The 16,262-nt window shown below is 37.3% G+C and overlaps 1 protein-coding gene across 4 annotated transcripts in view; it reads left to right on the top strand.

Annotated features, from left to right (window-relative positions):
* Window positions 1-16,262, top strand: part of LIX1 (limb and CNS expressed 1) — a 51,608-nt gene that overhangs the window by 8,070 nt on the left and 27,276 nt on the right. For 3 of the 4 annotated variants that reach the window (XM_039875172.1, XM_039875173.1, XM_039875169.1), the window contains exon 2: window positions 15,464-15,627. In XM_039875172.1, the coding sequence (XP_039731106.1) occupies window positions 15,478-15,627 (150 nt within the window). In that variant the 5' untranslated portion in view covers window positions 15,464-15,477. Of the gene's footprint in view, window positions 1-4,892; window positions 5,376-15,463; window positions 15,628-16,262 lie in introns of those variants that run through there. The other variant, XM_039875170.1, reaches the window with a different exon arrangement.

Raw genomic sequence — 16,262 nt, 5'->3', positions numbered from 1 at the left:
TTTTTTGTAAATCTCATTAAGTTTGTCTCCACCAAAACTTCAATGGTTTGGATTATTCCTTTCTGATTGCTGAATAATGTTAGTTTCCAGATGTCCTTTTAGTTTATATTTCTCATATGTGTGTAACGAAGAAAAAGAAATGTTAGGCCATTTTATTCTATAAAATTTTTCTTAGAAATTAAATTGTAACCACTCTGCCCTTTATGACATAAAATGAAAGCCCTTTCTCTGTCTCTCTCTCTCTCTGTATCTCTCTCTCTCTCTCTCTCTCTCTCTCTTAAATATTGTCTTGAAGTATGTGTCAATAGCTATGTTAGAACCAATAAAAATTACTCTTTCCCCCAGTCTAGCCTGGACTCAATTCAGGTTTGGTATGTTTCTGCAAGTGAAAAGGAAAGAAAAGAATGTCTCTCTCCTACAATAGCATTGAATTACTAGTGAAGGGTAAAGGGCTCTTGACCTGCCCAAGGCTTTGAGTCAATTATGTAGGACCAGGGGTCTTATGCTGAGGGTTAAGATAGTGGAAACAATAAAAAGAAATAAAGGAGAAATTTTTTACTGAGTTCATTGTGAATTTAAGAAATTTAATCTTAAATCGTATGACCCATATTTTAAGATGAACTAAATCTCAGAAATTGTTTACAATTTAGTACAGAGAATAAAATGGAAAAAGGGTTAAAGTAAAACATTATGTCTTGTCATCCAGACTTGGCAGGAGTTTTTTACATTGAAAAACAAAGAAATGTCCCATTTTATGTATTTCATTCATTAACATATAACCTAAATTTGATCAGATAGCATTGCCTGCTTACCCTAGAATGGGCTGCCACTCTGCAACTGTTTGCATTAATAGATGTGAATATTGAATTGCTGATGCTCTTTTTCAGATGTGTCTAATCTGAAAAAAAAGTCTAAATGAAAGTAACCCAAATGGCAGATTTCTGTACCAGGAGTTTTTATAACATCAAAACATTCAACCACTCACCATCTTCATGGAATAAATGGAAACAGGCTTACTTACTTTCTGGGGCAGGACATCAAAAATTAGCCTGAGGACCGTGCTGTGCCTTGGCAGCCTGTGGTGCACATGCCAGAGTTTAACACGCAGACTCGTTTTCTTTGGCACACCTATATGTTGCTGCCACCATACACCCGTTTTACACAGCCTATAAAAAGCTGCTGTCAGCCCTGAGCAGCAAGTTCTGAGCAGCCTCCTCCCCTCCTAGTCACTCTTGGCTCCTCTTTCCCCATGAGATCCAGTCTCTTCCCGCCAGAAGGAAAGGGCTGAGCCCTTAAGTACATCACTGCCAGTTCCTTAAAAAAAGTTGCTACCTTGCTTTCCTGCATGATGAAGTCAATCCAAGAATTTTTAAAACCCAGCACAGATGATCAAAAGAGCATAAAAAAAAAATACTATAAAAGTGTTTTTCTAAATTTCTATAAATGCAAAGGCAGTTTTTTTTTTATTATTCTTTAGAAACATAATTCAGGATATGTAAATGATTTTTCGACTAATTTGTTGTGTTTAGTCAGCTTTTGATTTTTTAAAAAACTAGCAATAGAAAATTAAATTTTCTCATTAAGTTGGTTAGGAAAAGCACCCAGAGCTTTCTAGCCTGAGACCAATGCACATGGGGATAGTTACATTCATGTGAAGGAATAAAGTTTGAATGCTTTTCTCAGCCAAAGCCCTCCAAGTGGCATTTTGCAATGCATTAAATCCCTCATTTGTTTTAGACATAATGTTCATCTGGCAGTAGCTGTAATTTGTTTTGTGTTTTTTTTTTCCTGTAAGGAAATGAATTCCATAACAGTTTTTTGTTGTTGTTGTTGTTGTTGTTTTTACCTTTTCCCAGTGTTATAACTCAAATGTAAAATAGTGGAAAGAGTATTTGAACAAACTTCAATAGAGGAAGTTTGTTCCTTTTAAGTAAGTTTAAATAAGTAGAGGAAATTTGTTCCTTTTAAATAAGGCGGGCTCTCAATTTGAAGTTTGTTCATTTAAGCTGAATTGTCCTTCACTACCTAAATGTCTCCATTTTATAACAAGTAGTACTGGAAGTCTCCACATCACCAGACAGATTTTCTTTGCAAAGAAATTAAGGCCTATCTCCATGTTGCCTTCCAGTCTTGCCTTTGTGCAACATCCAGTTTCTTTTTGTGTGTCATATGTCACAACCAAAGATGAGCTATCCTAAAAGCAGCCCCTGTCAGCTCTTTCAATGAAGGTGTGTGTGAGCCTACTATTTGCTTTCCACTATTTGACAGTTCCACACATGCCTTTTCAAAGGAAGTCACCACATGACTTTAAGATGGCTACACTTTCAGGTCCTACTCTGAGGGTTAACTCTTCAAATTACAAGACCACAGTATTCTTATCTGCCATGTTTGAGCTCTTCATCCACTCATAGTAATGTCAAGTACTCATTGTGTGATGACAGGCACTGTGCTAAGAACATTTATTCTTCACAGCAAGACAGTAATGTAGGTACTATTGTTATTTATAGGTGAGGGAACTGAGGCTCGTGGAGATTAAGGTAACTTTTCCAAGGTTACATAGCTAGTAAGTGATAGAGCCAGGATTCAAATTCTGTTTTCCAACTCCTCACTTTTAGCCACTACAAGACATTGCTTCCCAGAGGTGTTACATTACCATGTCATGGCAATATCTGTTAGGAAAACAGAAGGGAGATTGAAGTTAATTCTGGGAGTGTGGAGAGAACTCATTAAATAGGCATATCTGAACAGGAATGTGACAGGAGATTGAGTGGGGGAAAGGCATTTTTGAGGAGAGAACAGCTTGTCCAAAAGCAGATCAGGCAATGCAAGAACAATGCATTGGGAGAGGTGGAGACAAGGCTGAGAAGGCAGGTGGAGTCACTCTGAAGTGCAGGCAATAGGGAGCCATTGGCGTTAACAGTGATCCTAGATTAGTTCTGGAAGTTTATGGCCTTATGTTGCATTGGGGATAAGATTATACTGACATCTGTTGGAGGAACACTTTCTGATATCAAGTTGGGAGACAATTACAGCTTTTTCACAGAAAGAATCCTTTTGTCCACTTAGGCAAGATGTAAGATTTGTGAATCTAAACATGGGAGAAACCACATTGACTAACTGAAGGCCAAAATCAAAGCAAACTTTCTCTAACAGATTGTTCAAAAGCTATCTCAGTTGTCATTGAAGCTGAAAAGGTGTTGATGTCTAGCATTGACTTATAAAGTGACATGTTCAATTTCACCAATATGTTTCCCCAAATTATATGGAAAATGAGATGGAACTTTCACGAAACATTGTGCTATTAGAAGCAAATTGCTATATTTAAGGTGCATTAATCTTCCATTTGGGGAAACATTTTTCTGCGTGAAAAGTTTTATTTATATCAGATAGGTGAATACATTACATCAAAAAGTGCATTTTTACCCTTTCGAAAAATTAAACCAGACTACAGAGCTATTAAAAACATCTTAGTAATCATGACTCTGACTGTATGCATTGTGAGAGAGCAAAAATCCTCAAGTCAAGTACTTTTTCATCCCATACTTTTTAGTGTAGTTATCTGAAATCTATAAATTTGATGGTACATTTATGGTTTTTACATTTCACAGAAAGGAATAGAGTAGGATGTAAGGGTTGAAGGTACTTGTGCAGTAAAATCTCTACACATATTGCATTCTACCATGTAAAATATGCCTGAAAGAACATGATTAAAAAAAAAATGAAAAACCTCCACTGCTTGCTAGCTCATTTTGGATTAATGATTGTATCTTAATTACAATAATTTGAACTGCGAATATCTCCTCTACTGAAGTTTGTTCAAATACTAATTTTATTTTTTAAAAAATTTGTACTAAGAGATAATACCAACTATTTTTATTTGAATTTATACTAAGAGAAAATGCAGATTTCAGTTCAGATACCACTGGGATAAGCACTTTTCTCTTCTTTTTTCAGTAAGTATACATTTGGCAGAAGTTAAATCCTAAAAGTCTCAGACTCAGAAGAAAACTTTTAAAAATGAAAAAAAAAAAGTGGCTTCTTCATTACTTTTTGGCCATATCTGTCCTAATACATTTATTTCTTAATATGTAAGATTTAATAAATCAAAATAAAATATGACTGACACATCCTGTGACCAAATCTGGTGCCTCTTCATGGTCTACTGTCTCTTTCACCATAGGCTTTTTTTTTTTAACAGTTAAGATTTGTTAGCCTGAACTCAACTTTAACAACTTCTGAAACTCATGTGTTAAGTTACAGCCCATAATAGGATACAGCTGCACAAGGGTGAGTTTCTAAGCTATGAATTTTCTGTTTAAATGATACGGTTTTACTGATTATGTGCTACAGATTGATTTAAGAAAAGTAAGACAACTTTAGAAGCCTTTCATAAAAGAATCTTCTTTATTTAATACATTTCATATTGAAGTTTTAACCCCAAAGACTCTGTCAAGGTAGTTAAAACAATCCTATTTTAAAAGAAACGGAATAAAAAGAATCCTACTGAAAGTTTAATATTGACAAAATAGGCAATTGTTACACTCCTTGTATTTCTATTCTCTCTCTGGTGTTCATGGAATGCTGTTTGAATTACGTTGTTTTTTTTGTGTTTTGTTTTTTTTTCCTGCTGCGATGATAATCAGTTGATCCCTATTTTGATCTCATCCCGTTAGGCAGCTGTGGGAACCCATCATTTGCTCACCACTCCTTTGACACTTAGGGCCTATACTATGTAGTTTACATTTCTCTCATGCATTATAAGTTACAGCTTCACTGGTATATTTTTGTCCACACCTAACTTGGAAATCCCAGGAGGGCAAAGCCATAGCTTACACTCGTATGTAACCCCCAGGGTGCCTCCCATGGGGCCAGGGACCTACCAGGACCAGAGCAGACCTGTTTTGATTGTTGGTTTGGTTGGTTTTCTACATCACAAAAGGGGAAAAGTTTTTCCCATTGTCAGGTGTTCTTTATAATGAAATAGACGTATTGAGACCCTCTAAGTCCTCATCTACTGACACCTTAATCACAACCTAATTGCTTGGAGGGTTAAGTTGACAACCAGTTGAGACAGGATGGAGCATGGAGGAAGAAGGGGCTCAGATAAACACAGCCATCTCAGGCAACTTCTCCAGAGTACTGCTTTGGGTTTGTCTTGGTAGAGCAGCCTAAATGATCTCATACAACCACATTGGCATTGTGACTTAGATTGACAATCCTTATATTCACCTTCAGGTTCTACCCTCGACTGTGGGTCAACAGAGGCCCTACACTATGCTCTGTTGGGCCAAACTCTGTGCCTTGAACATAAACCCTGATGAGATAGCTGTGGAGGGAATGTGAAGAGCTTTCTTATAATACTGTTCCCAGCGAAGGTATGTTACATGCCTAAAGCCACATTTGCACAGATTTGACCATTTTAACTAAACAGAACTAACTGGTCAGCAAAGCAACCTGTTTTTTTGTTTTGTTTTGCTTTTGGAATTTTTTTGGAGCCTGGGTTGGTTATCTAAAATCAATAGTCCTACAAAGTTTCTTAAATACAGGGCAATGTCAGTGCCTGATGGAACATGGGAAGATATATACTTCCTGATTGGTTAACTAGATTACATCAGGTTTTTATTTTATGTGGCTTTTGTGATTGTGTGACATCATCTGACCCATGGTGCACATATAAATCACACATGAGAACTTAAGCATGCTGCTGCTGTTTTAATTCTGACATACTTAATGACTTTTTATTTCAATATGTCTTTGTGAGTCTCTCCTGCTTTTTCCTATTCTCTCCCCTCTGCCTTCTTAAAAAAAAATCACTCTGTACTTTCAAAGATATAAAAAAAAAAGTGTTATTTAAATTTCTCCCCAAATGATTTACAGTCCAGCAATTTTAAATCCTAAAGGTGAAAATTAAACCAAAAAGAATGATACACTTTTTGTATATGTTAGATAATTCCCAAGAAAACACCAACAAGATTATAATTCCCATGGGAAAAGTGTTCAGGGTAGAAGATGGGGACCAGACCAGAAGAAAAGAAAACTCAAACAAAAGAAGAAACACAACCAGCTTTCCAGCTGCTGAAGGAGTTAGGCATTGACTCTCCAGCATTACTAAAAAGAAAATTCCTCTGCTACAAACAAAGAAAGACTCCAAAGCTGTCTCAGTCCTGCTGTGTGGCTGTGGCTACCTTTGAAAGAATGTCTACACAAAAGAAAAAGGGGCCCAAGACCCCTTCCTACATGTTGTACCCAACACAGGAGCTGTGTCAGCAAGATTCCATTTAGCTGTATTAAAACTTGGCAGAGCCTGAGGGTGGTTATAAATGATTAAACAGCCAGTTCTGTTGGTCGGTGTCCTGGAGTTCACCGAGCCAAGCACCAGAACCAAAGGCACCCCCATTTTGCAACCCATTTTGCATGAATGGCAGATTGCATCGCGCCTTGACCTTACCTCTCAAATTATTTGGGTGTCCTTTTCCTGTTTTTCCTCAACCAAAGTAGGAAATCACATTGACAAAAATAAGTTGTACATGATTGAATTACAATAATAGAAAATACTAATAAACTTTATTTTAAAATATTATCTGCTAAGGCTAATTTAAAGACTATATTAAAATATTACAAAACATATAGTCACCTGTTTGGAGGCAATGAATCAATTTGAAAATATATTAATCATCTTGGAAAGGTAAATTTCACCCAGCTAGAAATTTTTCTCATGTACAGCATAAAGAAATTTTTTCTAATGGATTTATAATATACTTTTAAGATTCCTTTTTGCAGACAAATGATTGTCTTCCATGCAGGACTTAGATAATCGAACTAGGCAATCAACTGTAATATTTCTACGTTCCTGAAGCATAAGCAGTCATTAAACATTAACTTAAAAGTTAGATCCTCTCTGTGGTTTTTGCTAAGAGCAGGTCTATTACCTTTAACATCCATTAGAAAGTAAATAATTGAGACAAACATCCAAATTTCCAGATTTTGAGATATGTACCGTTTCATCCATTTATTTTCTGGCTATAATGAAGTTTTGGCTTTACTAATGAATAGCATCAAAAGAACTTTCTCTTTTACATCTCTGAACTCTTCAGATACTTTGGAAATAAATAGCACAATGTATACAATGAGAGAATTTTCAGACTTGCATACTATTTTTAGAATATTTAATGATATGGTTTCCAATCCAGGCACAGTCAGTTTCAAAGATGCAATATGCAAGCATATAATCATCCCTTTTCCTTTCTTCCTTCACCTTCTCTAACCACAAATAATAGCTAAACTAACACTCTAGTGCTTACGATGTCAAAGATCTATTGTGAGCATTCTCCATGTTAAGCCTTATAGCAACCCTGTAAGTACTACATTTTACAGAGCTGGAGCAGTTAGGTAGGTGTCCTACAGTAGTGGAGACAGGAATCAAATCCAGGCATTCTGGCTCCAGAGTCTATAATTTTACCTTCTAAGTAAACCGCCTGCCTGCTGATAAAATGTGCAAAGACAAGATGCAGCAGAATGCATTTTAATGTTTTCCAACCAGTGCCTGTATTTGAGGACTCTCCTATAATATACTTTATAATCCACGGGGCACTTACATCATCTAGATCTCAGAATTCCCATATGAAAACATAGATAATATGTCCCTTCCAGCATCTGCATCGTATCTAATCTGTGAAAATGACAAGTTCTGCATTTTTAGAATAAAAATCTTCTGAGTGTCCAGTTATCGATTTCCTTCTCAGAAGAGATTTTGTGCTTCCTCCAGGATGCCAAAAGAGCACTCTCTTGCTTGCTTCATCTCCTACCCACTTCTAGATTTTTTGCTGAGCTCCTCGCAGAGAGCCACTCTCCTGGGGCTCACCCTGCTAACCAAGAGCAGCTGCACATTCTCTCCAAGTGTCCAGGCCTTTCTTCTTCATGGTTGAAGCCACCACAGGCAGCACAGCACTTTAGCAAGGACAAAGGACAAAGGACTCTGTGCCTCTGCCTTTCTCTCCCACTCAGGCAAAGCTGGGACACCAGGACAATAACTGATGTTCAATTACTAAAAGAAGTTAAGTTCCCTTACCTTGTCTCTTGCCCAATCATATCCCTTTCCTGCTGGCACCCTTTCCTATTGGCCTCCTACATAATTCCTCAGCTGAGGCATTGTTCTTTTTCTTATTCTTTGTCAAATACCCGCTCACTACTTTGGGAACACAACTTCTCTCCCTTCTCCAATCCCAGTCTAAATCTTATTCCTCTGAAGTGGCTCAGTTTAGGCCCTCCTTAAATATAAATTTTCTCTGACCTTTTCAGCCCACATTCATCTATTTTTCACTTTCTATTGATTTAATTGTTAATTATGGTGCCATAAATTTTTGTTTTAAATATTATTTTAAAATCATCTCTGTTCTACAATGTAGTACTCTTAATATTGTGTTCACTAATTATATTATAACTGTATTATTTCTGTAATCAAACTGTAAATCTTTATAGGCAGAGGTCTGTTTTGAACTTTTTTACTCCATACTGTCAAAGTCAATATTACCAGATAGACTATGCCAGTGCCACACTGCTGGTTTATTCTGGTGTTCTGTTTCACAAGCTACTTTTTAATCCTTTCAACAGAGTGCTCCAGGCAGTCAACATAAATGGCACTCTAAGACAAAAGTACTCATCATCCCCCATTGAGGGTTCTTCTACACTCTGCTTTTTATGAAGGTAAAGCCCCAGCTATCAAGTGACTAACAATCACTTGTCTATTCTGACTGAGCTCCATCTTTCTGCTCCTACTCCACCATCTCCAGCCGAGGCATGGCTATCACCACCACGTCCATGTTGTCTGGGCCACATGGTGGTTTATACATAAAACCTGCTATTCCAGAAGGAAGTATTGACCTCTCCATGAGTCTTAGTGACTTCATTTACCTTCCATACTTTCATTCAGCTGCACTCAAACTGCTCAGATATGTAGTTTTCTTAGATTCCAAATGAATTCAACAACTACCTCTAGATAAATAGCCCTGTGCTGGATACCAGGGAGGCTACAGAGAATAAACCAGAGTCCTGCTCTCTAGAATCTTACAATCTTCTGTGAGTTAAATAACACAAACCCGTATTCTATAAAATGAATTGTTATCACGAGGCATTTTATTCCTCTGACCAGAAGGAAGTCCAGCCAAGTCTGACTTGATAAATTTATCCAGGAGCACCACATCCATTTTATTAGCATGTTTAACAGGAGATTTAGTGCTGATACACAGGACCATTTATGGAATATAAGAGCTCAGAAAAGAAGATTCATGTGGACTGCAAACCAGTGAGTAAGGCATGATGGAGGAGGTGGTATTTCCTCTGAAGTATGGGAATAAATTGGATGAATAGAGAGTAGGGGCAGAAACAACACTCAAGGCAGAAGAGAGAACTTGAACCAAGGCGTGGGTAGAAAGTAAGCATTATATGTTCAAGGACAAGTAAAGTCACTGCCTTTGCTGAAGCTGATTGAGGATTTCTGCTAGAGTGAGTCAAAGATTCACTCTAGGTGTTATACATTGTAGGATGCCTTCATTGGTCATCTGTCTTCTGTGAAAACTTCAATGCTGAACTTTATAGTCAAAAAGAAAGCTTTAGGAAGGGGAAAATGAAAAACACATTTATGAGAGACTCACTTGGGGATCTAATTAACACTCTGAAAACTCTGTCATGTTCAAATTTCAAAACACAGTAAAAAAAGAAAATAGCCACACTAGTGTCTGTAAACTACAAGCAAATTATCTATTGGACACATAAAATATTCAAAACTGCTGAAGAGATTTGTCTTAGTCATTTCAGGCTGCTGTAACAAAATGCCATGGAATGAGTGGCTTAAACAACAGAAATTTTTTTCTCACAGTTTTTGAGACTGGGAACTCTAAGATCAAGTTTCTGGAAGATTTGGTTCTTGTTGAGAGCCCTCTTCCTGGCTTGTAGAACTGCCTTCTTGCTACATCCTCATATGGCTGAGAGAGGAAGCTCTGGTATCTTTCTGTTCTTATAAGGGCATTAAAGAAGTCACAAATAGGAACTGGTTTTATGCTATTATCCTAGGATAAAGACCATTTCCTTCAGTGTCCATTAAAATAAAGTAGAAACTTTTTAAAAATAAATTTACTAAACTTTGGAAGAAGTCATGCATGGCCAAAATAATGTGTTCCAGACTACAGCTTCCTAACCCTGAGGTGCAAGTCACCATCTGGCCAAGACTTGCCTTTGACTTTTGCTCATGTCCATCTGCCCAGGAAGCCTGTTCAAAGCCCTCCTCAGTCTTTTGTCATTATCTCTTATTCCTCTTCTGGTTTCTCCTTTAGCTATCTTTCCTTGAAAGAACAGATTGGAATGGAAGGCCTAATCACAGCCTCTTTGAGGAATGCAACCCGTGGTTATTTACACCAGAGTGAAGTGTTGGCTGAAGACTGAGCATCAGGATACCTGCTCACAAGAACACAGATTGCTCATTCAGTGTGACAGTTCCAAGCTGGAAACATGTCATATCACTTGTATTAAAAATATTGGCCTTTTCTTTATTCGACTATGTCAAGAACAGGTGTCAGAAAAACATGGCCCCTGGGAAAAGATAAGTGAAGCGATTCTTATGAGGAGACACCTATGCCTCCCTTACCAACAGCATTGCAAATGCAGCACATCTTCCCTATCTCTGATGACATTCCAGTACTCAGCTAACATTTATGCTCCTGCTATGTTCCAGACATTGTGGAAAAAATGATACAATTCTTTGTCTGAGGAACACTAACTCTAGTAGAGGTAAATAGACATGCATGAAAACGACTTAAATTCCATCATAATTAGGGAGTGTCTCAGGATGAACAAAGAGCATAGACTATACTCTCAGATAGAACCAGGTTTAAAATCCCAGGTCTGAGACATAGTAGTTGTATGATTGTGCCCTGAGCATTTTTTCTTATCTTCTAAGTTCTGAATGATAAAATCTCTAGGGGACATTGCAAGGATTAAATGAGAAATTATTTAGTGGCTGGCATATAATAGTTACATGATAAGGGAGATGAGAATAGCAACTTCTTCCTACAGAGGGCTTCTCAAACTTTCACGTGCATCAGATTGCCTGAGAATCTTGTTAATAAATGCAGATTCTGGTTCAGTAGGCCCGGGGTGCATCCCAAGATCCTATATTTCTAACATATCCAGAGTTATATCTATGCTATTTCTCAGAGGACTGCAATTTTCATATCAAAGATTTATTGCTTATTTTAGTTTTGGTTTTATTTCTAAGGAGCTGATGCTGGAAGTGAATCTTTAAAAATTAGTAGGTCCTATCAAGGGAGAAAATGGACAGTAGAAAGAAGGCATTCCAAGAGGAGAATGAAAATGTGGAGCTTGCCAGTGAAATAAGAAGCATGAGAGTGTGAGGGGCCTGAAAGGTGACTTGAAGAGAAAAGTTTGGAATAACAGAGAGTATCAAGACATAGGGTTTTCTATGCCTTGCCAAGGAATTATTTATCCTGTAGGTAATGAAGGACTCACAAAAAAATTTTAAGAAGGTGTGAATGATTTGATCAGCTATGAGATTCAGAAAGATTACCCTAGAAACAATTGGAGGATAGGTTGGACGGGAGGATAATTGGAGTCAGGAGGGTATTATGATATACTTGGTGAGATAGAAGCCAATGCAGCAACCATAGTATAAGCTGAGAATAAGTGATGACAATGGGAGATATCAGGATATGAAATTTATGAAACTTGGGCATTTACTAGATATAGAAAGAGAATATTAAGATTAAGGTTCTTGTCAGGTTTCTGATTTCAGTGATTGGGTAGATGATCACATTACTTTCTAAGTAATTCAGGAAAAAGAGAAGAGTTAATGAGGAGAAAAATGAGCTGAGTTTGGGAATATGTTGAATTCGTGCAACACCAAATGGAAGTATCTATTAACAAAGTCGGAGTTACAGGAGAATATTTGGGAACTGTCAGTGTATGTTATGGTAGGTGCAGTCATGGAGATAGGTTTTGCCATTCAAGGATAACAGTAGGGAGAGAAGAAAGCAAAGACAAGGACAAGATGCTCGTGCAAATCAACATGAGGGATGAGCAAAAGGAGAGAAGCACACAAAAGAGACTGAGAAGAAATTATTAGAAATAGAGAAGCAGAATCATGAAGAAACCATCAGAAAAGCCTAGGGACATGAGAGTTTCTAAAAGAAATTGATCAGCTCTATCAAAAGCAGTTCAGGGTTAAGTAAATAAGGACTAAAAATAGGAACTGATGATATTTGTCAGAGTAGTTTCAGTGGAATAATGTAGAGGAAAGCCAGATTGTGAGGGGTTAAAAATGAATGGAAGATAAGGAAACAGAAATACTAATGTAGAGTATTCTTTCTAGCAGCTTAACTATAATGGGAAAATTTTAATAACTAGTAGCCAGAAATAGTCCCAAGGTTGACTGTTTCATGTCATTGATTGATTGATTGGTTCATTCATTCATTCATCTATCTCCGTAAGCATACTTTTGGCAGTTGAGAAGGAGCGTATAAAGAGGAAACATTTAAAAACAGGAAGTCAAGAGAATGACTAACATATCAATACCCAGGAGAAGCAACACAAATTCATCTGAGAGTGTAGGAAATAAGGTGGAACTGGGTACTTGTGCAGATGAGTCACTAGATAGAGGTAGGAATGGACATCACATGCTTGGTAGTCCAAGTTTGTTTGTAACATGGAAGGCAGGATCAACGGCTGAGCACTGATGGAGCAACTGCATCTAGAGACTAAACTGTGTAGTGAGGTCTATCAAACTTGAATGGATTTCTTCAGCAGTGCTTGACCCTCTGCTTGCATTTTCTTTGATACTGTCCATGAACCTTGTTGTTGCTACTTCAAAAAATTGAGGAGCATGTTTTTCATAAATAGAGTATCCTCTGATTTGCCGGTCTTTGGAATGGAATTCCAAATAGCAAGCTGGCCTTCTTCCCTCTGCACTACATTCATCTGGTTTTTCAGTCGTCAAGAAGAGATAGAGATAGAAAGATGGATTGTGTGCGTGCCTGAACATATGTTGTACTCTTTAGAAGTGATGACATACATAGAACCATCAAAGCAATCTTCCAAGGTTGCAGAATGAAAAATATGAAAACTGCTACTTTTATTCATGCAGAAATTTTACTTAGTACACGCCTTCAAACTCTTTAGTCCACATAACTTTACATGTCAAAATTCTTGTGTTCATTTACCTAAATAATCATGAGTCTTTATCTTACTCCAATTCTCAGCTGAACATCATTCAACAATGAACTTAATCAAAATAGTAGGTTAATATGCTTTGTTGACTATCTGAGCAACAGGCCACTGGCTTTGGTTTAGGCTTCAATTTTCAAGACATCTCTGCTGAATTCTGGAGGTCAAATGCAAGTAGAGACACAAATCAACCCGCTCAAAAAAATCCTTATTTTCTTGGAAATGGGAGGCAGGGGAGGATGAGGAGCAGAAATACAGTTTAGGGAATAAATGTTCTAATGCTATTTTGAGTTAAATCAACTGGTAAAAAATATTATTGTAAATATCTTTGAATGAATGAAAAATCTCTATATTGACCAATCTCATCTTGACCATTCAACATGCATTTTATTTGTTAATTCAAGTGCCCCCTCTGATAGTCTTACATGGTCCCAGTTTCTTTCTAAACAACTTCTTAAAAACTAAGCACTGCAGTTTTTAAATATACACAGGCTTCCAAGTCCTTAAGTGCCTTGAGAATTTGCCTGAACTACACACTGAAGCTGATAGGTGACCAGGGATAAAGGAGCCAGGTGCTCTAGCCAACAACTTAAAGGGGGTTGTGCAATGTTTTTCCTTCCAGGTCAAACTGTGTGACTCTCTTGACTCTCTGAAAAATATCAAAGCCCAGTATTTTGAAGCATCCATCCAGGAATGTATTCCAGAGAATGTCAAAGGGTATAGACACTATTTTACACAAAGAATGTTTGAAAGAACAAAAACTATTTAATCTAGAATTTGAGGAAACTTGAGAGTTGTTCGTACTATTATACTTTCATATGCAAGTGAGAGATACTAATGCAAAATGGTTTAAGAAAAAAGCAGATGTGTTGGTTCAGGGACTCAAACTATGTCATCAGAACTTAGTCTTTCTTTCTTCGTCTTTTGGTTCTACACTTCTCTATGTTGGCTTTCTTGCCATCCATGTTTCCCCCTTCCTCGGGCAGCACCACATTTATCTCCTATCCCCCTGGCAACACTAGTGAAAAAGGAGAATTTAGTCTTCCAACATTTCCTATGGAATTCTTGGATTCATTGGCTTTGAATGATTTGGTTTTGGTTAAATCCCCACTCTCAGCCCTGAAGAAGATACAGTCAAAGGAAAAGTGGTTCTTTAAGGAAAACTCTTATACTATTCCCACAAAGAGGGGAAAGAAGCAAAAGCCAAGCAGGCAAAAATAGTAAATATCCTACACTGCCGTCAAGTTATGTGGTGGGCTTTCATGTGAATAAATTTCTATGAGGCCCCAGAAATGGGAAGTGGACTACTTGTATGAACCTTATAGAAAAGCAGATTTCAGCTCACCTCGAAAAAGGACCTTTTGACAATCAGAACCATTAGCAGTTGAAATGGGCTGCCTCAAGGTAAGCTATGTACCAAGTCCTTCCACATGTTCAGGCACAGGCCAGATGGGCAGCTTTCAGTAGTATTTGCTGGGAATTCCTGCATTAGGCAGAGTGTTGCCTGCATGACCTGTAGGGTCTACAATTCTATTATCCTTGTTAATTTCCACAATTCAATTTGCAGTACAGGATAAACAAACCAACCTAATTTGATCTGGAAATTCTGCAGGCTATCACAGGTTATTTAATCTAAAACACATGGCTATAGCCATTATTATGTTTTCTGAAGTCATCTAACAGACGTGGTCCTTAACAAGGCCTCCATGTTATTAGTTTCACTTATGGCTTTTTCCAGCCTCCTGCTTATTACACAATTGCCTTTCATTCCCCTTTAGGTTGGGGTGGAGAGGAGCATGAAAGAGTTTTCTTCTTTCTTCCTTTTTCCTCTTAAATCTTATAATAGGCGAGTCCCAATTAAAATTACATTGCTTACAACTTTACCTCCAAATTCAGCTTTCACTTTGCAGGTTTTAGAATCTAAGAGAAATGGGAGCGGAGGCCATGGATAATTATAGCTCTGGACAAAGTTTATTAATGCAAATTTTCAAAGAAGAAGGAGTGAGATTTTTAAATTTGATATTAAAATTAATTTATAAAGTAAATTTAATATACTGCAATGTTGTTGGAATTAGGGTACCAAGCCACCTGAGCCATACTCTTGAAGAAATAAATACATTGGTGTTAAATAGTATTTGCTTCTTTCAAAACTAAAAGCATCCAGCAAATAAAATTTTGTTTTGCCAGAGTGTGTCCATCCTTAATAACTGATTATATTCCTTGTCTTTTTCAGTGAATGTTGTGTCAATGTTACAGGAATTTTGGGAAAGCAAGCAGCAACAGAGGGCTGCGTCCCCAAGTGAAGGCGTGGTGGTCTATGAGTCCCTGCCCTCTCCCGGCCCTCCTTTTGTGAGTTATGTGACCCTCCCTGGGGGAAGCTGTTTTGGCAACTTTCAGGTAAGAAGTGACCATAAACTGGTAAGTGAAAGGTAATTGGGTTAAAACAGAGGAAGCCCTTTTATAAAATGGTAACATCATAAGTTTTCTTAATTGCAGTGAAAAAAGTTGTGGAATTATTTTATATTAGAGTATCCCCTGATACCTCTTCATGGAAAATGAACTTTATAGCATTTTATTTGCTTGATATCTGCTGCCTTTTCCCTCAAAATATTTTGGAATATACCTTAAAAAACAAGGGAACTTTGGCTCAGTCCTCCCATCATGGCCCTTTTATCAGTAGAAAGTCTTCAATTTCATGAATTTTGTAATCAAATACTAATCAATATAATATACACCAAAGCATGAACCAACAACAAAGATTGAAACTCACAGGACTGGGTTCAAGCACCTGTGCTAAGCCGCAGTTCTGCCTCTGAATAACTGTATACTTTTGAGAAACTAATTTACCTTTTTGATTTCCCCAACTTTGAGATGGGGAATAATACCCATGGGAGATATACATGCAATGTGTTTATTTGGTACATAGCAAGTATTCCAACTGTTGTTTTGATAATTATTATACTCTCCTAGTTGGTTAAATATCTCTTATGTTTATAATGGGTGTAAATGATGATGCATTTCTAGTTGTATAC

This window comes from Pteropus medius, unplaced genomic scaffold (genome assembly GCF_902729225.1).
Source record: "Pteropus medius unplaced genomic scaffold, Ma_sr-lr_union100, whole genome shotgun sequence".
Taxonomy (NCBI): Eukaryota; Metazoa; Chordata; class Mammalia; order Chiroptera; family Pteropodidae; genus Pteropus; species Pteropus medius.
Note: the sequence above shows the minus strand (reverse complement) of the source record. Positions and strands in the feature narration are given on the sequence as shown.